Here is a 27,351-nt window from a genome sequence, read left to right as displayed (position 1 = left end):
GGGGGGTGCCCCAGCTCCGACAGCACCGTGATTGAACCCACATTGCTATGGGCTGGCGTTGTAACAGCTTGACCTAACACCCCCCTTGCCCCCCCCCACCATTAGCTGCTCCAGAAACTTCAGCTCCTCGCTGGTCTGTCACACCCAGCTGTGGGGCACTGTTCAGGAGGTGGCGGGTCTAGGGCCAGCTGCTGTCAGGGCTGAATGAGGTAGGTTGCCAGGGCCAGAGAGTGGGAGGGCTCACCGGCTGGCTGGGAAGCTCTGCCCCTCCAAGGGCGGGGGCTTGCCCGTGCCGGCGTTGGGCCAAAGGGTGATGGGCCAGGAGAGGGGCCTTTCTTGAGCCTGGTCTCAGCCTGGCCAACCCTTAGGGTTCAAAGATCACGAGGCTGGCTTAAAACCATCAGCCTCTGAAAACTCCCCTTGTGCCAGAAGGGGCCGATGGCTGCCGGCTGCGGGAGTCTTGGGCCCAACCCATCCCAGCCGTCGGGAAAGCCACGGTGCGGCCAAGCACCCTGCTCAGCAGACAGCACCTCACGCCCCTTCATGGGGATAGACCAGCTGCAGGCGCTGGCTGGGCCACCCGCAGTAACAGACTGTGGGTGCGTCCGCACTGAGCCCCGCAGGCTAAGGCCAGTCCCTGGAGGGCAGTTGGAGACTGTGGGTGTGGGTGTGGCAGCTGTGAGTGTGTCCCTGATGGGAAGCAGACCATGGCTTTTTGGGCACAGAGCTGGTAGAAGGGCAGGCGTGGGGGTTTCTTAGACAGGGACTGGCCAGCTGCTGTTCACTTGTCCAGAGAAGCAGGCCGGGGTCACTATACAAGTTTACACCAAGAACACCCTGATTCATATGGTCGCTGTCTCAGTGTAATGGAAGCAACTCAGTGAACCTCTGGATTTTGACCCCCCAGGTGGGATAAAAGGGGCACCCCTAATACATTCAAGGGGTGTTTTCTTTGCCTTTTGGCTTCGGCCCTTTCAGTCACATTTGGGTCCCGTTTTCGATGAGAGTCTCTCCTAATCACGGGACTCCTGGAGCTGGGGCTTTAGGAGAAGCACCAAATATGAACATTGGCAACGCTGTTCTGGTGAACCTTTGTGCACTAGGAGCTGAGCGGAGGCCACTACCCATGGCACGAGGGCCACCAGCCAGGTGGTAACAGATCCCAGCCATTCCAGAGAAAACGCCCAACCCAATTCTGTGCATGGAGCTCCCAGCAGCTGAGGGGCAGTTGGGCTGGGATCCTGCTTCCCTCTCCTGACCCCAAGCCTCACACCTAGAACTCCCCTCAGCATCAGAGCAGAACCATACACCTTGGGCTGGGTTCAGCCTATGAGGTCAAAGAAGCCAGATACCACGGTGACGGGCACAGTCTCAGAATCTGAATAGGAGGGAGGTGCCAGCTGGTGGCCAGATCCTCAGCTGGTGCTAATCAGCACAATTCCAGTGAGGACAACGCAGCTGAGCCCGTCTCCACCAGCAGAGTTCACTGTCATTGTTAACCCTTGAACCTACCGAGGGCACTTAGACATTATAGTGCCGGGGGCTCATACCAGTAGCTAAGAGCCACATACTGCCCTCTTATACTGTAGCAGAGACGGTCCAATGGACCCACATGGGGTGACCCCGGGGCTGTCCCAGTACAATGGCCAGAGAGAGCTCTCTGACGCCAAATGGGTTCCCTGGTTTGAATCTGGAGGGTCTGCAGTGCCCTAATGAACGGTGCCTCTTTACCCTCGCAGCTCTGCCCCCACCTCAGCGGTGCCGCACACTAGCAGAGAATGGACCCCCGAGGCCAGATTCACACCACACTGGCTCATTCAGACAGATCTAGGTTTATTGAGCAGCTAGGGGCAGAGGCAACCAGACGCAAGGTGCTGTACGCTGCTGCTTTGACTGTCCATGGTGGAATGTCACTGAGGACAAGGCAGGCCGCTGGGCAGCCAGGTTGGTACATAGGGTTTAGATCAAGCCATCCTGGAGACAAGGTGCTTCCATTATGCAGGGCTCCAGCCCTGCTCCTTCCCAGGGGATCAGCCACGGATTCAGCCCCGGCCACGCTGATTCCTCCCTCCCTTTCCCATTCCAGGAACCGGGTGCCAAGGCTGGCCGACAATCTGCCCTGGAGCAGGGCTCGAGAACTCCCCTGGCACGCAAACACAGCCCTGGGTCTGTGCTGTGCTCCCCGAGCCATGCTGACCGGGGCCTTTCCCAGGCATGGCTGGGGAATGGGCAAGGCCCAGCAATGCTGAGGTGCGGGGTACAGCACCAGCCTTACCAACCCCGCAGCAACAGCCTGGGACGGCTACAGCAGCACCTGGGGCCACTGCTGTCGGATCACCAGTCGGCTCGCTCTACATTTCTACCACGCTGTCCCAATGCTGGAAACCTCCCTCCCCGCACCTCCCAACAGCAGGGAGGGAGAAATTACCCTTGCTTTATGGAGGGGAAACTGAGGCTCAGAGAGGAAAGGTGACTTGCCCAAGGTCAGCCAGTGAGTCAGTGGCAGAGCTGGGAATAGGCCCCAGGCATCCTGACTTCCAGTCCCCTCCCCGAGCTGGGAATAGGACCTGACTCACAATCTGCTGCTCCTATCACTGACCCAGACACCCTCCCACTTGAAATATTTTCCACACGAGGGACGTTCTGTACACGTCTCTCCTCCCCTCCTTCCGCCCCCCATTCCCATGCACTGAGCCTGGCATAGCCAGGTCTAGGATGGCCGGCAGCATGGCAGGCCAGCGGGGGACAGCCTGAGCCACGCAGACTCAGCGACATTATTGCCCCAGGCAAAGCACCACCCAGCCCTTCCTCCACTCATCTGGGGCAGCGCATCCCCTGGAGCTCACAGAGATCCACATCAGCGGGGCAGGGCCTGGGGGTGCCAGTGAGGGAACCCTCGAAGAGCGCAGCCTTCCCCTGTGATTGTATGGAGAGGCAGGCAGGAGGGCGATGCGGAGGTGGGGAGCCCCATCGCCTGGGCCATTTAAAGCTAGAGCAGGCGGGTGCTCAGAGACCACAGGAGCGGGCAGCCTGGCAGCCCCTCACAGGCCTGGCGCAGTTGCTTCGGGGGGGGGGACCTGTCGTGCCCTGGCCAGACAGAAGAACCACCTCTGTTGCTCACTTCCATGAGGAACCACGGCCTGCCCCCAACTCCAGCTCTCCAACCCCAGGGCTGCGGTCCGCGTGCTCGGGGTGCCCGCTCCACGCAGAGGGAGAGGTGGGGGGCAGGAAGGCAGATGCTGCTTGATGCTGCCCCTGATGCTGCAAACGAGGACTGGGGGAGGATGCACGGGACATCCACAGCTCCCATCTGCCTCTAGGGGCTGGCCCACAGGCTAAGAGCCAGCTTGTTTGCTCTGCCAGAGCTACCTGCCCTGGTGGCACAGGGCCCGAGCGGTGGGGAGAGGAAGATCCACCCACCCTGAGAGCTCGCCCACAGCCGTGGGGGTGTTTGTCCAGCAGACCTGTCTGCATACACCTCCGCTGCTCTGGTTACAAGGTGATGGGTGCAGGGGGGGGATGCTTGTTCGGGAGCTGTCTGCTTCCAGCCACAGCAGGGTTTCGAAGCGGCTTCATGGGTGGTCTCTCCCCCCCTCCGCAGAACGCCAGGGCAGCCTGGTAACGGAGCGAAGGCCAAAGTCAATTAGCCGGGGAGAGCTGGTGCCGAACTCCCACGGCGAGATGGCCTGCGAAGCCTCCCGAGGAGGAGAGCGGGCCGGGGCTCTGCCAGCCTGTGGGAACGGTGCCCCGAGGGACTCAGAGCCAGCCCCATCGCTTGGGCCCCTTCCCACCGCGCTGGCTGGGCAGGGGGCGTGGCGCGGCCGGTCTGGTCTCTCAGTGGCTGTGATGTTCAGGAGACGCCGCGGTAACTCGCGCTGCCTAGCGGACTGGCCAGATACCACCGGAGCCGGGGGTGTGCGCGTGGCCTTGGCCAGGCAGTCTCTCTCTCTCTCTCGCCAGGACGCTCGGGGCCATCGGCCGGCGGCCGCTCCGGGGCCGACTGTCCCTGCGCTTGAAGCGACGGCCGTCGCCCGCCGTTCCCAAGCCGCGCTGGAGGCCCGGGCGCCGAGTGCTCGCTAGCGAACCAGTCACTTCGCACGGCGCGGCGGCTCTGCCGGGGGTGAAGCCGCGGCCGAGCAGGGACGGAGGGAGGAGGCGGTGGACAGGCGGAGGCGTAATGACAGGCGGAGCAGGGGGGCCGGTCTCTGGCGTGCGTCGCACACCCGCACGCTCCGGGGGTCCGTGGCTGGGATAAACCCAGGCGGCGTGCACAGGTCTTCGGCACCGGCGGGGGCCAGAACTCGCAGCCTGTGCTCCCCAAGCACCCCCTGCAAGGGGGTCCCCGTGGCGGCAGGCGTGCTCGCGAGCAGGTACGGTCGCGTGGCGGGTCTGCCATGCCAGCGCGCGGAGCTGGGCGTGTGCACCCCCCCCCACGCACGCCCACAGCAGGGCCTGTCACGATGCCCTGCCCTGCCCAGCTCCATAGGCAGGGGGCGCCGGGGCGGGAAAGACCCAGGCAGCAGGCAAGGGAAGCCAAGGGGAGCTGGAATCCGGGACCAGCACCTGCTCCCAGTTACACCAGAGTTACCCGAGCACCTGCACTGGGACAGGGCACAGGATGGGGCCCTCCCCTGGCTGTGAGGACGAAGGAGGCTGTTTGGCCGCATCACCCGGCCCCCTCACCTGCCCCGTCCTCTGTGCTGAGCCTGGCTCCTGGGGTCTTGGTTCCCAACGGCCGGGGGGGCCTGGCAATGGGAGGGCACTGCCACAGGCAAGGGGTGACCCCGACACGCACCACTCCACGGCCACGCTGCCGTGACCACCCACACGCACCACTCACGGCCACGCTGCCGTGACCCCAACACGCACCACTCCACGGCCACGCTGCCGTGACCACCCACACGCACCACTCCATGGCCACGCTGCCGTGAACCCCACACGCACCACTCCACGGCCACGCTGCCGTGACCACCCACACGCACCACTCCACGGCCACGCTGCCGTGAACCCCCACACGCACCACTCACGGCCACGCTGCCGTGAACCCCACATGCACCACTCCATGGCCACGCTGCCGTGAACCCCACACGCACCACTCCACGGCCACGCTGCTGTGACCCCGACACGCACCACTCCACGGCCACGCTGCCGTGACCACCCACACGCACCACTCACGGCCACGCTGCCGTGAACCCCACACGGACCACTCCACGGCCACGCTGCCGTGACCCCAACATGCACCACTCCACGGCCACGCTGCCGTGAACCCCACACGCACCACTCCACGGCCACGCTGCCGTGAACCCCACACGCACCACTCCACGGCCACGCTGCTGTGACCCCGACACGCACCACTCCACGGCCACGCTGCCGTGACCCCGACACGCACCACTCCATGGCCACGCTGCCGTGACCCCCACACGCACCACTCCATGGCCACGCTGCCGTGAACCCCACACGCACCACTCCACGGCCACGCTGCTGTGACCCCCACACGCACCACTCCACGGCCACGCTGCCGTGACCACCCACACGCACCACTCCATGGCCATGCTGCCGTGACCCCCACACATACCATTCCACGGCCACGCTACCGTGACCCCCACACGCACCACTCCACGGCTACGCTGCCGTGACCACTCACACGGACCACTCCACGGCCACGCTGCCGTGACCCCCATACGTACCACTCCACGGCCATGCTGCCGTGACCCCCACACGTACCACTCCACGGCCACGCTGCCGTGACCACCCACACGGACCAGTCCACGGCCACGCTGCCGTGACCCCCATACGTACCACTCCACGGCCACGCTGCCGTGACCCCCTACACGTATCACACCATGGCTACGCTGCCGTGACCACCCACACGGACCACTCCACGGCCACGCTGCCGTGACCACCCACACGGACCACTCCATGGCCACGCTGCTGTGACCCCCATACGTATCACTCCACGGCCATGCTGCCGTGACCCCCATACATACCACTCCACGGCCACGCTGCCGTGACCACCCACACGGACCACTCCACGGCCACGCTGCCGTGACCCCCTACACGTATCACTCCATGGCTACGCTGCCGTGACCACCCACACGGACCACTCCACAGCCACGCTGCCGTGACCCTACACACGTACCCCTACGCACTCACTCTGCAGGGCCTGTCTGCCCACTCTCTGCCCCACAACCTGGCTGCAGCTTGGCATCGCTAGGATAGCTCCAGGCTACTCTTGCTGGCGATGGAGGGGCCAGGCACAGCTCGCTCCCCACCACGTCAGGCTGTGTTGAAAGCCGGTGTCCCCCAGCCCTGCGCTCCGGCCTGTGGCGGTGGAGCCAGCCCCTTCACGGCCACGTCGGCGTTCTGCACAGACTAACGGGCTCCTGCTGAGAGACAGACAAGGGCTTGTGTAAGGCATTTGCACAGAATGTGCAGCAGGGTCCCCAGCCCCAGCTACACCCCCCTGCACCCCCTGAGCTGAGACATCCCCTGCATCCCCCAAGCAGAACAGGGATGCCCCCTTGCACCCCCTAAGCGGAGCGGGACACCCCCTGCACTGGGAAATGCCGTTCAGTTCCGCCCGTAAAACCAGCTGGGTTCACCAGTTCCAGCTCCAGGGCCCGGTCTGGCCCCAGCCCTTCTCCTCAGGAGCCGGGTTCGGGCTGTGGCACCGGACCCTCGCCATCAGCTGCCGGTTCCTGGCTGGCTGGGCACGTCCTGACAGTGCTGCCCTGACACCACCCTGGCCCCAGTGCCCCGTCGCCGGTGCCTTTCCCTCTCCATTATTTCTGCACCCCCCCCCCACCACGCCGGACACGGCCTGCCAAACCTGTCCCTCCCCCTGCCTGTGGGATGGGCACCGGCGCCAGGAGGCGGGCAGTGGGAAGCCGGCAGGGGCGGGTGGGAGAGAAGCCGACAGCCACGCCCGCGGGGGCAGCCTAAGCAGGGCCGGGGCAGGGTGTCGGGAAGTGGAGGGGAGACCCCCCCCCCGGCATGCTGCCTTGCTGAGAGCAGTAGCCATGGCTGCTTGGCAGGTGGCACTCTGCCCTCCGATGCAGATGGCAGAGAGTTGTCATCAGATGCCTATTACCCGGGCAGCTCAGTGCCAGCCAGGGCCCCGCGCTGCTAGGAGGTGGCTGGAGAGACGTAAAACAGCCCCTCAGCTTGCGGGCACGACAGCTCCCCTGGCAGGCGGGGGGGTGCCGGCCCTGGCGTCCCGGCCGAATCCCAGCAGGGGTGATTACATCCCCCGCCCCGGGGTCTCGTGACTGGAATCTGCAATTGGGCGGCCTGGCCTGTCCCGAATGCCGAGCGGTGCGGCCCTGCTGCTAAAGGAGGCCAGGGCCCAGGGATTTGCAAAGAGCTGTGGGGGTGGTTCCTGGAGAGGGGGGCATGCGGAGGCAGGTTGCTATGGGGAGCAGCTGAGGACGGGGCCGTGGGTCTGGCTTCTGTCCCCCGAGCCGCTCGGTCTGGCCCAGCCTTTCTGGCCTGGAGAAGGGGGAGCCCAGCCGCCCTGGATCAGCGATGGGACAAAGTGATTCGTTAATGGGCTGGAGGGAAAGGGCCTTGTTCAGCACAGGGCCCCGGGGGAGGCTGGGGGTCTGCAAACCCGACCTGGCCAGACCCAGCTGCAGGAGGGAGCTGGAACCAGCCCAGCTGCCCGTCCCGAGGCAGGGGGGCGCTGCGCTGGAAGGGCTCAGTGCAGCCAGGTGGGACGCGGGCTCAACCCCATCGGCAGGAGCTGGGCGACAGCCTAGCCTGGCACTGATGGGCCCCACTGCTCCCGTCTCCTCCTCCAGCCCTCGCCTTGTCCCCACTGCTCAATGGCTCCTGACCCACTCCTGTCTGGTGCCTGGACTCTGCCAGCTCCAGCTGCCTGCTCCCTTGCCCGCCCTCCACCAGTGCCACCCCGAGGTGCCCACCCCCGAGTCCCTGCAGACGGGCTCCCCTTGCCATGTGCTCAGCTCTCCAGGCAGGGACCGACCTGCCGAGCCCCTCTTCAGCGCTCGCATGGATCCTACCTTTCCAGCTCTCCTCCGCGCCGGGTTCCCCGTCTCTGTCTCTCGGCCCAGCGGGTCCCAGGGGCCATGTCTGTGGCACAGGAAATGGGGGGCACTGCATCTTCCTTCCAGGCCAGGACCGCTTTGGGGCTGGCTAGGACCACACGCTCTGCCCGGGTCCCCATGGACGTCAAACAGACTCAGCCCAGGCTGGAAGCTGCCGCTGGCCACAGAGCCGGGGGGTGGTTTTCTGTGCCTTCCCCCATCTGCACACGCATGGTGAATTGCAGGGCCCCATGACAAACGTGGAGGGAGGGGAGAGCCATGCAAGAGTCACACTGGAGTGCATTGCTGCCCCCTCACCTGTCACCCCCAGGGCTGAGCCCAGCACCCCACGTCGGAGCAGCTCAAAGAGCTGGCAGATGGGAAACCCCCTCCTGCCATGGGGAATCCACCCCCCAAATCACCCCAAGGGCCAGGATGGGCGTCACGCTGCCCAAGACCACAAAGTGCTTCTCTTCTCTGCCAGTACAGACGCCAGGGCTCTGCAGGCCAACCCCTCACCACGGGCCCACCGCCCGCTGGGATGGGGAGCCCTGCCCCACGCTGGGTGTGTGGGAGGGAACTTCCTCCCCACTGAGCACCGGGAGCCAGGGAACTATGGCCCCTGGTGGGACAGATGGAGGGAGACAGAAAATAATCCCAATGTAATTTGTTCAGACTTTGAGAACTGTCCCTAAAGTGCTACCCACAGGACGGGCGGGGGAGGAAGGGGGCCGCCCTCATGGGAGAGGGGCTGGGTCACCCTGTGTGAGCCACAAAGCCACCCTGTGCCTGCTGGTCAAACCATTGGACTGCCCTGCCAGCCAGGTATCCACAGACACCCCCTGCCCCTCCAAGTGTGTCACAGGGCTCTGCACCCCTGCACCTCCCCTATCATTGTGCACATCCCCCCTCCCATCCTCTGCGCACACCCCCCCGTCCTTGTGCACCCCTCATCCTGGTACACACACCCACACACACGTATTCTGTATATTGAAGCTCCAAGGTCCTTCAGCAAACAAACCACACAGCCGTCGTCAGGCAGACTGGCCTACTGGTTCAAGCACTAGGCTGGGACCCGGGAGCTGGGGGTTCAATCCCTGCTCTGCCACAAACTCCCTGGATGAGTCACTTAGCTCTCCTCTGAATGGTGGGGATGGCGCTCCCCCTCTCTCCCCCCATTGGTCTGTCTCCTCGGCTTAGACCGGGTGCCCTAGGGGGTAGGGACCGTCTGACTGTCTCCGTCCGGCCCCAGCACGACGGGGCCCCGATCTCAGCTGGGGCAGCTAGAGGCTGCTCTACCAGAACCAACCCCCCACCGGCAGCCGATGAAGTGCCCAAGCCGCAGTGCTGGGCGAGCCCCTGGCAAGCAACGGCCAAAGCATTCAGCCCGGACCTGGCGCTGGGACGCTACACGAGAGTGGGGCAGCCAGTTTCCCCCGGCGCCGTGCCCCCAGGCAAGGGCGTGGAGCCCCCTAGCAGGGAATCAGCTGAGTTCTTCAATCCCGGGGGAGAGAGGCCTTAGAAAGCAGCTCTCAGGCAGGGCTTTATTAATCGTCACCTACCTCTTCTCAGCACGCAGGGGCCAGCTCCCACCTCTCCCGCAGGAGCGGTCCGAGGCCAGCGTGCGGGCAGGCGTCTCCTCCCGCCCCACCCTGACACAGCCGCGTTTCCGGATCGTCATCTTTTATCCATAAATAGAATTCCCATTTCAATCCACGTCTCTTTACAGCAGTGTCCGAACCCAAGCAGTCCCAGCAAGGGGGATCCCGGCGCCCCGAGGCCCGGCCCCGCGCTTTGGTTCCAGAGGTAGTTTCCCGTGGGTCTGTGTAACACTGGTTGGTGGGGGGGGACGGGGACAGGGGACTGAATCCGGCCGGCGTCCGGGGGCCCCTACACGGAGCTCTCGTCCAGCTTGTCCACCAGCTGCGTGTGTTTCCGCTTCTCCAGGATCTTGCTCAGCTCCTCGGCGAAGGAGGTGGTGTACAGGGGCGAGGGGCTGGCCTCCTCCTGCTGCAGCAGCATGTAGCTGTTGCCGTTCATCTTGCGCAGCACGTTGGGCAGGGCGGCGATGCCGTTGGTGAACTCGGCCGGGAGGGGCGGGGGCGGCGGGGGGGGCGCCGGGGGCATCTCCCTGGCCGGGGAGGCCGCCGGCGGGGCCTCGCCCGGGACGATCTGCAGGCAGCCGGCCTCCCGGTCCAGCTCTTCCTCCGCGGCCTCCCGGGCCCTGCCCAGGCAGCTGGCCGAGACCGTCTGCAGCTCCACGGAGGGGGCGCGGGGGGCGCCCAGCACGTACCTGCCCTTGCGGCGCTGCAGGCAGGAGACGTGGAGCAGCACCGTGCTCAGCACCAGGCACAGCCCGCCCAGCACCGTGATGACCGCGATGTACACGAACTTCATGTCGGGGGAGGCCTGGCGGGCGGTGCGGGGGGGCGGGGGGGCCGTGGGCGCCGCCGGCTCCTGGGGAGGCTCTGGCAGCACCGTCAGGGCGTAGGCGGCCAGCGGGGAGCGCAGGCCATTCTCCTCCCCGTAGCAGCTGTACTCCCCGCTGTGCTCCGGCAGGGCGTCCGTCACCAGCAGCCCGTCCGCCCCCAGCCGGAAGTGGCCCTGCCCGGCCGCCAGCCCCACCGTGCCGTTCACCAGCCACGTGGCCTGAGCCAGGTTGGAGCGCTGCTCGCACGGCAGCAGCACGTCGTCGCCCCGCAGCACCGTCCGGTTCTTCTGCACAGGGGGCGCTGGGGGGAGAGACGGGAGGGGCGGAGTTCAGCCTGCGCCCCATGGCCTGCGCCGTGGGCTGAGCCCAGAGAGCGCTCCCAGAATGTCTTGGGACTGCCCCCCCGCCCCGCCCCAGTGACTGCCATGGTAAGGCAATGGCTGAGCCCAGAGAGCGCTCCCAGAATGCCTTGGGACTGCCCCCCCGCCCCGCCCCAGTGACTGCCATGGTAAGGCAATGGCTGAGCCCAGAGAGCGCTCCCAGAATGCCTTGGGACTGCCGCCCCCCGACCCCAGTGACTGCCATGGTAAGGCAATGACTGAGCCGTGAGAGTTCCCAGAATGCCTTGGGACTGCCCCCCCCCGCCCCAGTGACTGCCATGGTAAGGCAATGACTGAGCCCAGAGAGCGCTCCCAGAATGCCTTGGGACTGCTCCCCCCGCCCCAGTGACTGCCATGGTAAGGCAATGACTGAGCCCAGAGAGCGCTCCCAGAATGCCTTGGGACTGCCCCCCCCGCCCCAGTGACTGCCATGGTAAGGCAATGACTGAGCCCAGAGAGCGCTCCCAGAATGCCTTGGGACTGCCCCCCCCCGACCCAGTGACTGCCATGGTAAGGCAATGACTGAGCCCAGAGAGCGCTCCCAGAATGCCATGGGACTGCCGCCCCCCCGCCCCAGTGACTGCCATGGTAAGGCAATGACTGAGCCCAGAGAGCACTCCCAGAATGCCATGGGACTGCCCCCCCCCGACCCAGTGACTGCCATGGTAAGGCAATGACTGAGCCCAGAGAGCACTCCCAGAATGCCATGGGACTGCCGCCCCCCCGCCCCAGTGACTGCCATGGTAAGGCAATGGCTGAGCCGTGAGAGTTCCCAGAATGCCATGGGACTGCAGCCCCCCCCCCCAGCGCAGTGACTGGGCAAGGCAGGGGACACCTCCCTCCCGGGGAACAGGGGGTGAAGGTGGGGACGGTGAGGGGGCCAACGGGACGCTTCCCCTTCTCTCCTGGGCAGTGCCAGAGCAGCTGGTGCTGCCCACAGCCCCAAGGCGCCAGGGCCCAGAAGGCCCCTGTGGCTCCTTGGGGGGGAGGCTGGATGGTCCCAGCATGAGCACACAGGCCCGGGGCGGAGCCTCACCCTGAGCAGAGCCGTTCCTGCAGCCCTCCCTGCCGTGCTGCACGTCCTGGGTCAGCTGGGTCCTGTGAGGAGCAAGACGGGCCGTGTCAGCAGGGGGTTGGTGGCCAAAGGCCCCAAGAGACACGCACACGCGTGCACACGCAGCCCCGCCCGCAGACACACACATGCAGCCCCGCCCGCAGTCAGTTACACACACACACACGAACACAGACTAGCTGGTCCCCAGCAGCCCAGCTCTGATCAGAGCCCAGCTAACGGTGCCATTCTGGGTGCCATTCTGGGTGCCTTGCTGCCCGGGGGCAGCAAGGGAGCCGGGGTGAGAAGTCGGGGCTTCCTGAGCACGAGGGCCAACTCTGGGAAGGGGCCACCAGTGCCCACGAGGGGCTAAGATGGCACCGCAGAACCTCCGGGCGGTGGAGCTGGCAGGGGGGTGGTTTGCTTCGTGGGCCAGGGCGTAGGGAAATCCCAATGTTTCGGCACGCGCCCCTAGCAAGAGACACCAGGATGGGGGTTCACCCTGACAGGGTGAGCCGTCCTGCCGGGCAGCGTTGGAGGAGGCTGCGGTGCCCCCATCCGCACCTGGCTCTGGGCAGTGTTTGCACATGGCAGCGATCCAGTTCCGAGTCCAGCTGGGAGGGATCCAGCATCACTCCAGCCCAGGCTGGAGCAGGGACGATGGCTGGGCCGGCAGCCTCTCTGACCTCATGGCCGTGTCTCACCCAGGCAGCAGGAGCTCGGTGGGGCAGGCCGCGCAGGGGCCGGGACCTCCCCACTGGGAGGCCTGGGGCAGCTCAGCGGATCCGTACCTGTCCGCAGCGCCGGCCAGCTCCCGGCAGCCCTCGCCGTCCCAGGTGCAGTAGGGGTCCCGGGCCAGGATGCAGTCATAGCAGGAGCCGTACCTGGCGCAGCTGGACAGGGGGAGCTGCAGGACTCCGCTGCCAGCCCCCACGTACACGCTTCTCTGCCAGGCAAAGAGCGGAGACCCCGGTGTTACGCGCCGGCAGAAACTCGATCACATTAAGGTGGGAACGCACCGTCCCTCAGGGCATCGTAAGACACACCTGAACCGAGACCTAAGAGGATCTGCCCAGAAACGAGCCCCAGCCGGGCAGCAGCTCCGCTGGGCACTGTGTAGAGCGCGAGAAGACATCCAGGCCGGGAACAGGCGGCACAGAGAGAGGCAGAGACAAGCCGTGAGGAAGCCCAGTGGCCGCCTTTGGGCACAGCGGGACCCTGGGAAAGCTCCGGAGAGTTTTGGGGTCTGTTGGCTACAGAGGCTGGAAGCTGGGAAATGCCCCTTCATTCCCGGTTCTGCCCGCGTGCGGCACGGCAGGACGCGTGACCCTCCTTGTAAATAAACAGGAGTGCAGCAAACGATGCCGCCAGCTGGGATGTCCCCAGAGCCTGCGCTTTGACCAGCCGCTCGGGCTGAGAAGGGGCCACGCCGGCTTGGCGCGCCCCGGTGCCCCATCAGGCAGGCTGGGTGGCAGCATGGCTGGGAGGGGGCCGAGGTGAGCTGGGGTCTCAGGACAAAGTCAGCAACACAATCGCCCCTGGTCGGCGACCTCCAGGGGCCGAAGGGAGACAGGGCGCTGCTCTCGTCCCCTGGGTCCCGCCCCAGGCCACGCCATGGCAAGGGCTGGGTGGGAGCTCAGACAGAAGGACAGACTCTCACGGCCCTGTTAAAGCCACCTGGGAAACCCGGAGCAGAGCACGGAGCCAGCACCTGGCCTGAGCGAAGCCACAGAGCCCCCACCCCTCCCTATCCCCCCATGCAGCCGCCCAGCCTCGCTACACAAACTACCCTGCTGGAGGCTGGGGGCCCGGACTCCTGGGTTCTCCTCCCAGCTGTGTCACTGACCTATGTGTGTCCTTGGGACGGGGCTCACCCCCCAATCGACTCACTCCCGTGGTGTTGGGGAAGCGATGGGGGCCCGGGGTTGGGTGGCACCAAAGGGATCAGTACGTTCCTGGATGCCTGGTTCCTAGGATCCGGGCTGCACCCCGTGACTGAGGAGATGGGATGGGGGTGCTACGAAGAGGGGGGTTTCCCTTCCCCCATGCAGAGACCCCAGTAACAATGGCCCTGGGGGAACAGCCCCAGGCCCTGCCCCACTGGGCTGGCGGCAGGGCCTGGCTCTGCCGTTGCTGCCTCCTCTGGCTTTCTGAGGCCTGTGCTTGGAAAGCCAGCAGGGGCACAGGGGGGCCTCCCCAGGGCCTCGGATAAGGACAGCAGGGATGGAGACCCCGAGCAGGGGGGGGGCCCAGGGATGCCCCTCTCATTCAGCAGAGCCCCCTGCCCCACGTCTGTCAGCCAGTGCCTCGCCGAGGAGGGGTTAACGTTGGGGTGTGGGGAGGTGCCCTGCCCCACAGCACAGCTCTGAGCCCCTTCCCTGGGGCAGGCAGGCTGGCAGGCAGCCGAGGGCACCCAGGCTCCGATAAGCTCTGGCATTCCAAGCTGGGGTCAGCCAGTGCCAGGCAGAAGTGAGGCCGCACCTCCGCCGTGGGCAGGGGGCCAGGCTGGCTAATCAGAGCCACCCTGCGGTGCTGGCAGCTCTCTGGGCGAGACGGGCCCCAGGGAGCGCCGGGCACCCACCGCCAGGCCTCTCTGCTCGGCCAGCTGCCCCAGAAGGAGTTTAAAGCGTGGCTGGGTGGGAGACAGGCTCCCAGAAAGGCTGCGGGGGCCCCATTCACTGCCGCCCTGCAGCACCAGGGCCTGGCAGCCTAGGTAACCATGCAAAGGCAGCTGTTTCTCCTGCCCCCGCCTGGGCAACTGTACAGAGGGGCAGCGGCTGGGTGGGAGTCAGTGGCAGACTCTGGAATAGAACTCAGGTGTCCTGGCGCCCGGCCCCGTGCTCCAGCCGGCAGAACTCCCTGCCCCTCCTTCCTTGCCCGTCTTGCCCGCCCCGATCCCCCCTCAGGGGGTGCCCCGATGCGCCACTAGATTTCAAGGGGCCTGGCTGCGGGGTGTGGCAGCCGTGGATTTCAACACGCCCATTTTGTTCTGCCTTCTACAAGCGAGAGGGCCCCTGGAGGGGCAGCGTGTCCATGGTGCCTCCCCCTCGGGGAGCCAGTTCTACTCTGTCCCTCCCGGCGGAGTCGGGGTGCAGCCCGGAGCAGCATCTCACCTGGCCTTTGGAGATCACCAGGCTTTCCACGGGCTGGGGGGTCCCGAAGACCTGCAGCTCCTCCACGATATGTACGGCAGAGCCGATCACCACCCCCTTGTGCAGCCAGCCGTCACCTGGGCAAAGGCAGAGGGGCACGGTCAGGGTGGCACCGGGCGGGAGAGTGCTGTGCCCATAGGCCAGGGCTGGGGCCGGGCAACCGCACTGCTAATTTCCCCCCTGGCCTGGGCCCCTGGCTGCTGCCCCGATGGGGGGATGGAGCTCTCTGCTACCCCACTTCTTCTGTGGGTCCCGTCTCCGGGGGCAGCTTTCGCCCGGGCACCCCAGCCACACTGGGGTCCCCCATCCCGCTCAGCCTGGGCGAGTGACACAGGGCCCCCAGATGACACTGCCCCCCCAGCCCCTGGCCGACGCACCCGTCCCCATGAAGAGCACGTCGTACTGCTGGCCGTCCAGGGCCGGCGCCCTGTCCACCGCCAGGGCCGTGTAGAGCACATTCTTCTTCACCAGCAGGGGCTCCCCCCGCGCCGGCTTCACCTCCTCGAACATGAGTGGGTGTAGCTTGACGAAGTCCAGCACGCCGTTGGGCAGGTCCTGGGAGGAGTGGTAGCCGTCCTCGCGGGAGCGGTCGGTGATGCACTGCAGCGGGGAGGAGAGGTGGCTAGGGACGGGTAGCAGGCTGCCCGCTGGGGCAAGGCGGCCACCTCTGGGATCACCTGGGCTTGGTCTCACCTAACCAGTGCCCTGCCATTGCACGGATCTCGGTGGCACCTTGGGCGCTGCTGTTCTTTTCAGTCTGACTGTACCTGGCCTCAGCACGGGGTGAAACACCTGGTCTGTGCTTTGCGGGAGGTCAAACTAAATGATCTAATGATTCCTTCCAGCCTCAGACTCCAGGGCTTTCCTCGACACCAGGGCCAGAAGCCTGACCCCCTGCAGAGCACATGCCAGAGACCTGCCCCCAAATCCCTCCTCGAGCAGCGTTCAGACAAGCGCTCAGGCTGGATTTCCAAACCGCCAGTGACGGGGAATCCACCAGGCGCTTGGTACATTGCTCCAGTGGTTAGTTACTCTCACTGTTCACATTTACCCCTCGTTTCCGGTCGGAACTTCTCTAGCTTCAGATGGTGTTAGAGCTTCCTCTGCCAGACTGCGGAGCCCGTTAACCAATATTTATTCCCCACCTAGGTGTTGACAGATTGTGATCAGTCCCCCCTTCACCTGCTCTGTGTTCAGCGAGCCAGACGGAGCTCCTTGGGTCTGTCACTACAAGGCAGGTTTTAACCCTTTAACCATTCTACAGCTCTTCTCTGAGCCCCTCCAGTTGATCAACATCCTTCCTGAACTGCGGGCACCAGACCCGGACACAGGACCCCGGCAGCGGTCGCACCAGGGCCAAATACAGAGCTAAAATAACATCTCTTCTCCTCGAGATTCCCATTTATACAGCCCCAGATTGCATTAGCCCTTTTGGCCCCAGCATCGCCCTGGGAGCTCATGTTCAGCTGATTCCCGCCCTCCCCTCCCAGCCTCCCAAAACTCAGGAAGTGGCTGGGGCGCGAGCACCAAGCCCTGCCCCCCATGCCCCGAGGAGGGAGCCATGCATGCTGGAACCGGTGGGCCTGGCCGTGAGTCAGCAGCAGAGCTGGGACCAGCATCCAGGCCTTCGTGGCCCCTCACCAATCCCTCCTGGGGATGAAGCCCGAGGGCATGTTTGCAGCCCAACAGGGGGCACTGGCGTCTCCGGGTCACTTACAAAGCCCGGCCGTGGGTCCGGCACCTCCCCGTCATAGCGGGTCCATTTGCGGGTGGTGTCCTGGTATTGCATGTAGGGGCCCTCAAAAGCCCTCTGCAGCTCAGAGATGTTGTACTGGCAGACGGCGGATGCCTCCATGCTCCTCCTAGGAGAGACAGCGAGAGGATCAGCGATCCGTGGCCGCCCCACGGGCTACACACACCTCCCTGCTCCGTCCGCCAGACGCCCCAGCCACTGACCACGCCGCCCGCTCCCTCACTGAGAGCTGGGGCCTACAGAAACAGCTCCAAACACCCAGGCTTTCCTGGAGGGGGACAAGGAGCTGCTGCCCTCTCTGAAATGACAACAGGGCCATCCCACGGACCAGCAGCTGGAGACCTCAAAGTGGATCTGTTGCATAATGTCCATTTTACAGATGGGAACCCAAGGCCCAGAGGGGGAAGGGGCTTGCCCAGAGTCACACGGCAAGGCAGTGGCAGAGAACCCCAGTTTCCTGAGGCCCAGAACTGTCTCTCCAGGGAAAGGGAATGGAAAACGGAGAGACCCCCATTGCTCCATCAGGCACTGGCTGGCAAACGCCAGAGCGGCAGCTGGCATTGGCAGAGCTGTGGCAGGATGGGACGTGGGCGCAGCAGGCCCTAGGAGGGACGGGGGAATGGACAGTGCGTCCACAAACGACACAGAGCCGCTGTCCAACCCCAGCATAGGAAGCAGATGGGCGACCTCACCAATCCGGGCAGCACACAACCCTCAATCCCGACCCGCAGCCCCCGTGCTGTTCTGGTCCTGGTCTCCCAGGTGGGCTGCTCCGCAAAAGGAACCAGCAAAAGCCCAGGTGGTTCTGGTTCTGCTCCCAGCAGCTGCCTCGCTCCGGCAGTGAGGTCGCGGCACCCCCGCGCTGTTTGCCACCCCCTGCACGCAGCAGCCTGGGCAGATCAGCCCCAAAGGCACCAGAGATGAGCTCAGAGGGAACGGAGATGCTAACGGGTACACGGCAATAGCAGGGTCACCCGCCATACATCTCCTGCCTCAGCGGGGGGTGGGGGAGTGTCAGGCAGAGCCCCTGCAGGTCGGGGAAGAGCCCCCAAGTTTGGGAGCCTTAGGGCTGGCGATTTCCCAAGCGCAGGGCTCTCCAGGGAGATCCCAAGGGTGCCCCAGACCCGGCCTGCTGGAGGTGCTGAGCGCAGCAGGCCCGCAGCCCGCAGGGCATGCGCTCACCAGAGAGGAACGCTGCCCAGCCAGGCCTGGCAAGCTGGCACGTCAGCAGGAAGGGAGGTGGAGAGAAGCAGCCATTCAAGGACTCCAGGAGTCAGGACGAGCCCCAGCCACAATGTGTGCCTCAGTTTCCCCACTCTGTTAAACCTACCCTTGGAGATCCTCTGTTTAGCGGCCGTCGCATAGAGCCGAGAAAGCACAGCCCCTGGTGAGCGGTCAGCCCTCTGCACGTGGCTTGGGGGACCCCTGCTGGCTCTCACGGCCCCGCTGGCTCCTACAGCCCCTGTGCCTCCAGAGGAAATTCCTTCCCAACCCCAGACAGCTTGGCATCCACCCCCACAGTAGGGTGGAGTGAGAGGGGGCTTCTTCCTCACTGCTGGCCTGGCCCCATTCCCACCTCACAGTTGCTGACCTCACCAAGGTCTGAGCCCCGGCCCAGCGCCCTCTGCCCAGCTTACGGTACAGCTGGGAGGGTGACCGCCCAGCTCCAGGCTTGGTAGCGGGGTGGCCCTGTGATCCCCAGAGACGCTTGCCCTGGGCCGCTGCCCCTTCCTCGCCCAGTGTGCTCAGTGCAAGAAGCTGGCACTGGGGACGGGGACCTGGGGGAGACCCAGCTCAGGAGGTGGTTTCCAGGTCCCTGGTCAGCAGGAGTGGGATGGATTACTGCTTGCTGCTGCCTCGAGATGCTTCCTCCCCTCCCTGCAAAGGACCCGCTCATCTTCACCCTGCTGCCTCACTGGAGAGTGGAGCAGGGCCCCTACTAGGCCAGGTGCCTCAGCTGCTCTCCTTTTAATTTAACCCTCTCCCACCTGCATTCTTCCTGGCTACCTGCACACTCCCCCGGCAGACCCACTCCTGGGGGGTTACTGAGCCGCCTGAGTGATCATTAATGAATTTCTCTATAGAAACCATCCCCTCCCCACCGCCCAGTTGCTCTCCCTGTCCCATTATGCTATAAATAGCCACGGTCAGTGTCAGGCTTCTAGAGGCAGGCCGGGCTAATTAGCCAGGCAGCGATTCATTAGAATTCATGTCGACGTCAATAACCAACAGGAAATGCCCTTTTCCATTAAAACGGCTGTTGGAGCACGGATATGCCCAAGTGAAATCCACCCCGGCTCCTCAATAGCTCCCGTTCCTGCTAAACCTCCTGTTTAACTGGGCTGCTTTTCCACCAGATAAGGCGGAGATAGGAAGCCTGCCAGAATGGTTCGACTCCCTCCCCTGCCACCCGCGATGTAACGCACGCAGCAGCGATTAACCGCGCTGCAGGAAGCCTTCGGGCTCCGGATGGGTTCTCTGTGCCCTGTCGGTCCCCTGCTCTCCAGGTTTGCCCTCTGCACACAAACGAAGCTTTGCAAACTGGGGCCCAAACGTTTGCAACGCCCGACGTGTTTGGAACGGACGGTGAGAGCAGAAAGCCCCCTGTGGAGCAGGAGTGCCGAGCTTGGGAAATAATCCAGCAAATTCGGGAAAACACCACCTCTCTCTCTGCCGTCCCAGTGTCCTCCTGAGCTCCGGGCACTGGGTTTTCCCAGGCCTGTGCTTTCCCAGTGACACGTTTATACACTGCGTCTTGTTCGCACCGTTCGCAGGAGCAGTGCCATCATCAGCCCCGAGCCGCCCCATGCGACGGTGCGTAGGCGCGTCGCTCTGCGACGAAGAGCTTGTTCAAAGCCACACGACGGGCTTGGCTTTTCTCACGGTCCCTACATGTACGTTCCTGTGCTGCGGAGTGTGGCCAGATCTGCGCACACTGAGGTGGATCATCACTTTGGGGTGGGGCGGAGGGGGACACGCTTTGCGGGATTTGGCTATGTACAGCTCAGGTAGTCTGGTTCATTGGGTGAAATTCCTGTATCAGTGAATGCCTCAATGGGGCATGAGTAGGGTGACCACATGTTCTGTTTTTATAGGGACAGTCCCTCTTTTTGGGACTTTTTCTTATACAGGCGCCTATTACCCCCATCCCCGTTCTCGTTTTTTCACAGTTGCTATCTGGTCACCCTAGGTGTGAGTCAGCCATGGGGCCCCCTGTCTCTATAGCCACCCCTTGGTCTGGAAGAAGTGGCAGACTGAACAAAGGAAGTTGTTAACCTTACCGTCTGCGCTCTGGCAGGACAAGGATTATGCTGAAGAGCCTGCCTGAGCTGGGGGAACCAGAGCTACCCAGGTGGTTGGCCAGGAGGAGGATTTGGAGCAGTAGAATTTCCCCACGAAGGGGAAACACAGGCCCAGAGTCAATACGAATCTTTAAACCCACACAGAGTGATGGAGAGGGGAAGGGCGGTCCAGGACCCTTGCAAGGACGCTGCAAATCCTGCAGAGTGGGGAGGAAACTGAGGCAGGGGATGGCGTACGGGTGGTTTAGTAGGCTGTCTGGAGCTGCGTATATCCCGGGCTGTCTATAGGAAAGAGGGACTGGTTTGGGAACAGTTTGCACAGCCTGTGCACAGCTCTCAGAAGCGGGCGCTAGGAGGAACATCTGCCCGCCCAGAGTGCGCCGAGAGAGCCAGAGGCAGGGCCTGGCTTGGCACAGATCAGGGAGCTGAAAGCACATGGACCCGGCCCGGCAGCCTGCCTGGCCAAGCAGGGTTGTGATGGGGGAACGGGTCAGATGCTGGCAGTGGACAAAGCACAGAGCCCACTGCTGAGGGCCAGTTTCTGGAAGAACCCGCAGTGGAGGAGGACCTGTTTGGGGACTGCAAGGAGCTGTGACGTGTCCATGAGGGGAATGGCCAGAACCAGCTATTCCGACCAGGGCAGGCGCCCGTGCGGCCAGGGGCAGGGGATCAGCCATTCCATCAGCTCTCGGGGTCGCCCGCAAGGGACAAGGCGACCCTGCTGAACTGCTCCAGCCCGCGTCCCCCCAGTGGCTCCATCACCCTGCTCTGGGGACGAGCCTGTGGGCCCCGCGGGGAAAGCAGAACCCTACTCACCAGTGAGCCGACAAGGTGAACGTGGCGTAGAAGACGGTGCTGGGCCAGCTGCCCCCGTCCACGGTGTGCACGGCCTTGAGCACTTCGTAGTAGGGGATATAGCAGACCAGCCGGGCCTTCATGAAGGACGTCCATTTCCGCTGCAGGATCTTCTTCCCACCCAGGTCGCTCTGCGAAGGGAAGGGAAGGGAAGCGCTGGGAGAGGGCGAGGCTGTCACCTGGGCTGACCCCATCACAGCCTCTGAGCCCTGCGGGACTGGGGTGCTCCCAACCCCCCCCCCCTGCAGCTGCTCCGGCAGCGTCTCTTCACCTTGCACACCCGGGCCACTCTGGCCACCCTGGCCACCTGGCTCTTGTCGAAGGAGGCACTCTCCTCGGCCGCCCGCTCCATGAAGAAGTAGTAGATCTTGTCATCGTCCCCCACTGGGCTGCGCACGCTCTCCTGGACCAGCACAGAGGCCACGAACTCTGCATCTGCAAACAGCACCGGCGTCAGACGCGCCCCGCCACCGGGCGGGTGGTGGATCTGATTGGTACCTAGCTCTGCCACTGCCTGAGTCCCTTTCCCTCTGGATGTCTCAGCTTCCTTCACTCTAAATAAGGACGGATGATACCGCCCACCCCTCTGCCTGCAGGGTTATTGCAGGGCCTGACAAGAGCTTTGAGATCTGCACTTTAGTCAACTCTGTGTCTCATCCCCTCCTCACCCAGCTCTGAGCACTCCAGCTGGCCTCTGTGCCCATGCTGGTCTGCTTAGCGAACCCCCCAACTCCTAGTGATCTCGGGCACCCCGCCCGCCCAGACATGGCAAGAGGTTCAGGGTGCCCTGTCACCGGAGTGACCCAGATTCCCAAGGGCAGGTTCTTGCCAGGGTTGGCAGCGGGACGGGCTGCCACTCAACATGGGGCAAGGGTGGGAAAAGGTTTGGAGAGCGATCACCGCCAGGACACTCCCCAAAAAGAGGCGGAGGGCAAAGACTGAAGGGACAAACACGAGAAGGAGGAAGGAACTCAGCCGTATGGACAAAGCAGAGCCGCCCGCTCCGTGGCCAGTGCCGTGCCCTCCCGGGGAGTGAGCACAGAGGCGGCTTGCTAGGATCAGTGCCAAGGCTCCGAGGACGGCCCTAGGCTCCAGTGACCGTGGCACATCTTGCCACACATGCCCCCTCTGCCCTGCTCTCCGCTAACGGAGAAGGCCCCGGGCTTCTGCCCTCTCCATGGCTCAGGCCCGTTTGGCGCTCTGGGGAAGGCGGGCATAAGGAGCAGAAACCTCCCCACGTTTGTGTGAATATCTGCAGCCCCACCGAGCCACGGGCATCTTTGCCCCACTGCCAGGCCCGCCCGTCTGCCGGCCGACCTGGAGGTGGGCGAGGCGTTGCGGAAGCACACAGGAACGACCCGCCCTCGTGAGTCCGGCTGACGCCCTCGGCCCAGCTTGGGCGCGTCGGAGGGCAGTGTAAACCCCCCCCGGAGCGCACCACATTGTGCCACATGCCAGATGGGCAGCGAGGCGGTGCCGGGCTGCGGATCAAACGCACAGCCGAGATTCGGACCGCAGGACGCCCTTCAGACCCCGGGGGACGCGGGGCTGACTCAGACGGGTCTATTCTGCCCGTTTAAATGCCCCCTGGGCGATACTCTGCCCGAGGACGGCAGGGTTGGGCCCGGAGGGGGCAGCAGTGCCTTTGGCGGTGAAGGGGGGCTCAGAGCCGGCAACGGAGGGGGAGGCTCAGGTCTCTCCTGGGGGCTGGATCTTACCGTTTAGCCCGTGCACGGGGGACTCTTCCGTCTTCAGGGGCTGCTGGTGCAGGTTGCGCCTGATGTCCGGCAGGCTGCGGAACTCGTACCGCGTGGCCGTGTACAACCCGCCATCTGAGATCGGGGGTGGGGAAGGATGGGTCAGGGTCCCCCAGCTGTTTAGCCACGTGTGGCCCAACCTGCATCCCGATCCCTTAGGCCCCGGGGCGGGGGGAGGAGGGTGGAGGAAGGGGAAGCCGCGTGGCCAGGCTGGACCCACTTCGGGGACTCCTACGTAACGTGGAGCAAGTGGTGCCCGTGGACACTGCTCCCCAGCCCTGATCGCATCGGGACCTGGCTGGACCCTCGCAGAGACCCTGTCGGGGGGGAGGGCGGGGAGGAGAATTTCTCCTTCGTTAGGGCTCGGGCAGGGTTCGGGCCAGAAGGGAACTGGCATGCCATGCGGCAGGTGGGCGTTGTGGGGAGGTGACTGGCTGTGAAAGGAGAGGTGGGGAGAGGCTGGCTCCAGCCCCTGAGGGGTGCACAGAGATTTGGGTGGGGGCAGGGGGAAAACCTCCCTGGCTGCTCCAACTCACTCAGCGACAGCCCAGAACCAGATCAAGCTGCGACCTCCCCGGGGAACCCCAGGTGAGCGGCCCCACCTACCTACGATGAGGCCGGTGTAACCGCGGGTGGGGTCATACGGGCACTTCTCCTTGCCCTCCTCCAGGTGGGACGGCAGCGCGAACCTGTCGGCATCCTGCAGAGAGAGGGGAGCAAGGGGGTGAGGAGCCGCTGGGCTGGGCAGGACGGCATGAAAGCAGCACCCACAGCTCCAGGGGCCTTCATGCAGCCACGGATCAGGGACAGGTGAGGTTCCCCCACGTTCCCCAGGCCGTGAGCTGGCAGGACCCCCCTCCAGGGGCAGACAACCACACCAACGTCCTGTGATGTGGGCATTTCCCGACCAGGCAAGTGGGCAGAGACTGCCCCCCACCAATGCAAATCACAGAGCCCCCAAATGGCTACGACTGTCAGCCACTGCCCATCTCGGGCCGGGCGGGAGCTGGCAGCCTGGGGATGCAGAGCTCCGGCGCTCATTGGCCTCCCCCCAGGCCATGCACGAGAGCCACCATCCCCACCCACCCTGCCAGTCTCAGGGCATGCCATGCTGTCACTGCTGGAAGCCAGCCCACCGGGATGCGCCATCGTTACCGGCGGGCTGGGGAACACGGTGGAATCAGGCGGCTACCAGGGCTTGGCTCTTCCAACCAGACGCCTAGACTAACTAACGGAGCAAGTGGTTACCAGACAGACATGGTCAGAAGCAACTGAAAACAGGGTCTTATAATGGAAGTGTCAGGCAACCTTCCACCAGCCCTGACTATTTTTATAAATTTGATACCCCTATCTATGCCCGTGTCCACAACGTCTGACATCAGCGAAGGGACCTTCAGATGAAAGCCCACACACTGGTTTAAAAAGTGCCCTCTCCTGTTTATCAAAGACCGGAGGTGAAGAACAGAAAGCCCAGAATGGACTCTTTTACTCCCTGCGCTGGGTGGGGCAGCGTGAGGTGGAGGCCTAGATCCAGCCATGTTCCTTGCGAGCCACATTTAATTTGTGACTGTCACGCGGGAGGGCCTGGGCAGGAGGTTTCGGGTTGCAGACGCTGCGAGGGGAACGCTCAAATAAAGACACTGATGCCCCTGGATTTCGTTTTTCCCCTTTACGTTTCCTGAAAACGGTTCCGCCCATCTTCACGTTTCTAAAACAGCCACAAGCTGGGACCTTGAACCAATCCAACCAGCTCCCCCGAGAAGAAAAACTCAACCCTAGGGGTTTTTCTCCTTCCCATAAAGTGACAGGCCCATAACCCTTCCAAAGAAGGGCTGGCTGGAGCGCCCCCTGCTGGCTAACAATGCCCCGCTCCCTGCGTTGAACGGGTCCATGGATCAACCATGAGGGCTGGCGGCAACTTGTTGCCAGGAGGTTATTGCCAGCCAGGAGGGAGAGCACCGAAGAGCGACAGAAGCCTGTGACGGGGCCGGAAGCACGGAGCGATGAACAAAGACGGAGGGAGCATCCAACACCCAGCAAGGGTTTCCCTCCTCGTGAATTCCCTCCCCACCAACCGTGCTTGCACTCACAATGGCCGCGCACAGCGGGTGGAAGGCGTAGGTCCCGCAGGCGTACAGGTGAGTGTCGTTCAGCCTCTGCACGAGCCGGATGTGGTTGAAGCACTCGGTCTGCAGAGAGGAAGAAAGAGCATCACGCGGGGGCCCGACTCCCGCGCCTGCAGGCCGCCCGCGCCCCCCCACACGTGCAGAGACCCTGCCGCAAATACCTTGTTGTTCTTGCCCTTCTGGAGGCAGTCGGTTTGCTTCTCCGGAGACGCCTCCCACCGGATCTGTGAAGGGGAAAGGGGTCGTTACTCACCGGCGCCTCCTGGCTGTGGAGACGATAGCTGCCCCGCAACGCCCTGGAGCGATGTCATCGAAGCTCCTAAAGAGCCGACGAGGCTGGTAAACACTAATGGCAGGTTGACCAGTGCCAGGAACAGCCCTATGCCTGGGTCCATTTATTTTCCGCGCTTCTTGACTAAAATAAAGACCTGGTTGCTATTAATCCCAGGCCGGGGGCCCGCTGAGCAGAAGAAGCACCCAACTCACCTGGAAAATGCCTTTCACAAACTGGGGTTTTAGTGCTTTGAGTTCCCTTGCCTTCCCCGCGCAAAGCAAAGGGGCAGACTGTCCGGACTGACGAGTTCACTTTGTCCCACTTATGGAATCATAGGACTGGAAGGGACCTTGAGAGGTCATCTAGCCCAGGCCCCTGCACTGAGGCAGGACTAAGTATTATCTAGGCCATCCCTGGCAGGTGTTTGTCCAACCTGCTCTTAAAAATCCCCAGTGACGGAGATTCCACAACCTCCCTAGGCAATTTATTCCGGTGCTTAACCACCCTGACAGTTAGGAAGTTTTTCCTAAGGTTCAACCTAACCCTCCCTTGCTGCAGTTTAAGCCCATTGCTTCTTGTCCTAGCCTCAGCGGTTAAGAAGAACAATTTTTCTCTCTCCTCCTTGTAACAACCTTTTATGTACTTGAAAACTGTGATCATGTCCCCTCTCAGTCGTCTATTCTCCAGCCTAAACAAACCCAGTTTTTTCAATCTTCCCTCACAGGTCATGTTTTTTAGATCTTTAATCATTTTTGTTGCTCTTCTCTGGACTTTCTCCAATTTGTCCACATCTTTCCTGCCATGTGGCGCCCAGTTGAGGCCTAATCAGCGCAGAACAGAGCAGAAGAATTACTTCTCGTGTCTTGCTTACAACGCTCCTGCTAATACAGCCCAGCGTGATGTTTGCCTTTGCAACAGCGTTACACTGCTGACTCATATTTAGCTTGTGATCCACTATGACCCCCAGATCCCTTTCCGCAGCACTCCTTCCTAGGCAGTCATTTCCCATTTTGTATGTGTGCAACTGATTGTTCCTTCCTACGTGGAGTACTTTGCATTTGTCCTGATTGAATTTCATCCTATTTACTTCAGACCATTTCTCCAGTTTGTCCAGATCATTTTGAATTTTAATCCTGTCTCCAAAGCACTTGCAACCCCTCCCAGCTTGGTATCGTCCGCACACTGAATGAGTGGACACTCTATGCCGTCATCTAAATCAAGGATGAAGATATTGAACAGAACCGGAAGGAGCTTAAATCACCCAGCTTATGCGCTGGAGAATCCACCCCAGGAGGGGGTACTGCCCTCCAATGTGAAACTCTAGTGCCCAAACCCACCACGTCCTGGGCCAGAGAAGGCATGGGCCAGAGAGGGTGCCACCATAATATACATAATAAATACATAATATGCATAATAAAACTATCGTGCAACTGGGACACTGCTGCCGTCGTGACAAAAGCCCAGGGGCTCCTCGTGGGAAAGGCTCGGAGAGACAGAGACGGGAAGCAAAAATGCCCCTCCACCGCCCAGCGACACCATCCTGCCAATGCAGCGGGGCTGGCAGAGAGACGGCCTGGCTGTCAGTAAGACCTCCGGATGGACTGGCACCTCGCGGGGGAGGGCAGAGACAAGATTCATCACCCACCTATTTGTCAGGTTGCGAAATCGCATCCGCTGCTCCCGTCAGCGGGGGTGGGGGATGTCTTAAAATTGGGACACAAAAGGCTGTGTGTGTGTCCAGGACAACAGGATCTGGAAGGACTTAATGGCTGGAAAGCCTTAACTCTATCCTGCAATGGTCTGACCTCCCAACCACCTGTGGGCACGTATCCTTAGCTGTCGGCTACCACCAGTCCTGCAGGCCCATTCTGACAGCGTCCCTCATCGGGGCCTCTGGGTTGGCACTGCAGGAGACCCTGGGCAGAGAGTGTTGGGGTAGGATGTGCCGGCTCAGTTCATCCCATCGAGCCAGCACCCTGGGGGGCGGTCCCATTGTCCCAGGCACCCAGCAGCAGCTGCAGAGTTGGAGGGGAGGGAGACAGGGGCGCTCGGCAGGTGTCAAGTTTCTTCAGGAAGGGGTGCCCAGGGGATCTGGAGAGGGGGGTGTCCAAGCATGGGCGGGGGGAGGGAAGGACTTTAGCGGCAGCATTCGGGATGGGCTGTTGGGGGAGGGGAGCAGCAGGAGCACCCGCGAGTGGGTTACAGAGGTCACGGCTTGGGGGAGG

The 27,351-nt window shown here is 63.2% G+C and overlaps 1 protein-coding gene across 9 annotated transcripts in view; it reads right to left on the bottom strand.

Annotated features, from left to right (window-relative positions):
* Window positions 1–1,813: 1,813 nt before the first annotated feature.
* The window catches only part of SEMA4G (semaphorin 4G), a 108,126-nt gene continuing 82,588 nt past the window's right edge, over window positions 1,814–27,351 (bottom strand). For 6 of the 9 annotated variants that reach the window (XM_073354520.2, XM_078853883.1, XM_073354524.2 and 3 more), the window contains 14 exons: window positions 25,014–25,076; window positions 24,817–24,915; window positions 23,333–23,426; window positions 22,688–22,801; window positions 21,241–21,404; window positions 20,931–21,100; window positions 16,777–16,921; window positions 15,437–15,659; window positions 15,021–15,136; window positions 12,699–12,853; window positions 11,893–11,954; window positions 9,608–10,777; window positions 8,022–8,266; window positions 1,814–6,386 (listed from right to left, as the gene is read on the bottom strand). In XM_073354520.2, coding sequence (XP_073210621.1) covers window positions 9,936–10,777; window positions 11,893–11,954; window positions 12,699–12,853; window positions 15,021–15,136; window positions 15,437–15,659; window positions 16,777–16,921; window positions 20,931–21,100; window positions 21,241–21,404; window positions 22,688–22,801; window positions 23,333–23,426; window positions 24,817–24,915; window positions 25,014–25,076 — 2,247 coding nt within the window. In that variant the 3' untranslated portion in view covers window positions 1,814–6,386; window positions 8,022–8,266; window positions 9,608–9,935. The remainder of the gene's footprint in view (window positions 6,387–8,021; window positions 8,267–9,607; window positions 10,778–11,892; window positions 11,955–12,698; window positions 12,854–15,020; window positions 15,137–15,436; window positions 15,660–16,776; window positions 16,922–20,930; window positions 21,101–21,240; window positions 21,405–22,687; window positions 22,802–23,332; window positions 23,427–24,816; window positions 24,916–25,013; window positions 25,077–27,351) is intronic. The other 3 variants (XM_073354521.2, XM_073354526.2, XM_073354527.2) reach the window with 3 other exon arrangements.

Source organism: Lepidochelys kempii, chromosome 7 (assembly GCF_965140285.1).
Source record: "Lepidochelys kempii isolate rLepKem1 chromosome 7, rLepKem1.hap1, whole genome shotgun sequence".
Classification (NCBI taxonomy): domain Eukaryota; kingdom Metazoa; phylum Chordata; order Testudines; family Cheloniidae; genus Lepidochelys; species Lepidochelys kempii.
The sequence above is the reverse complement of the archived record's forward strand: the minus strand, read 5'-3'. Positions and strand labels throughout refer to the sequence as shown.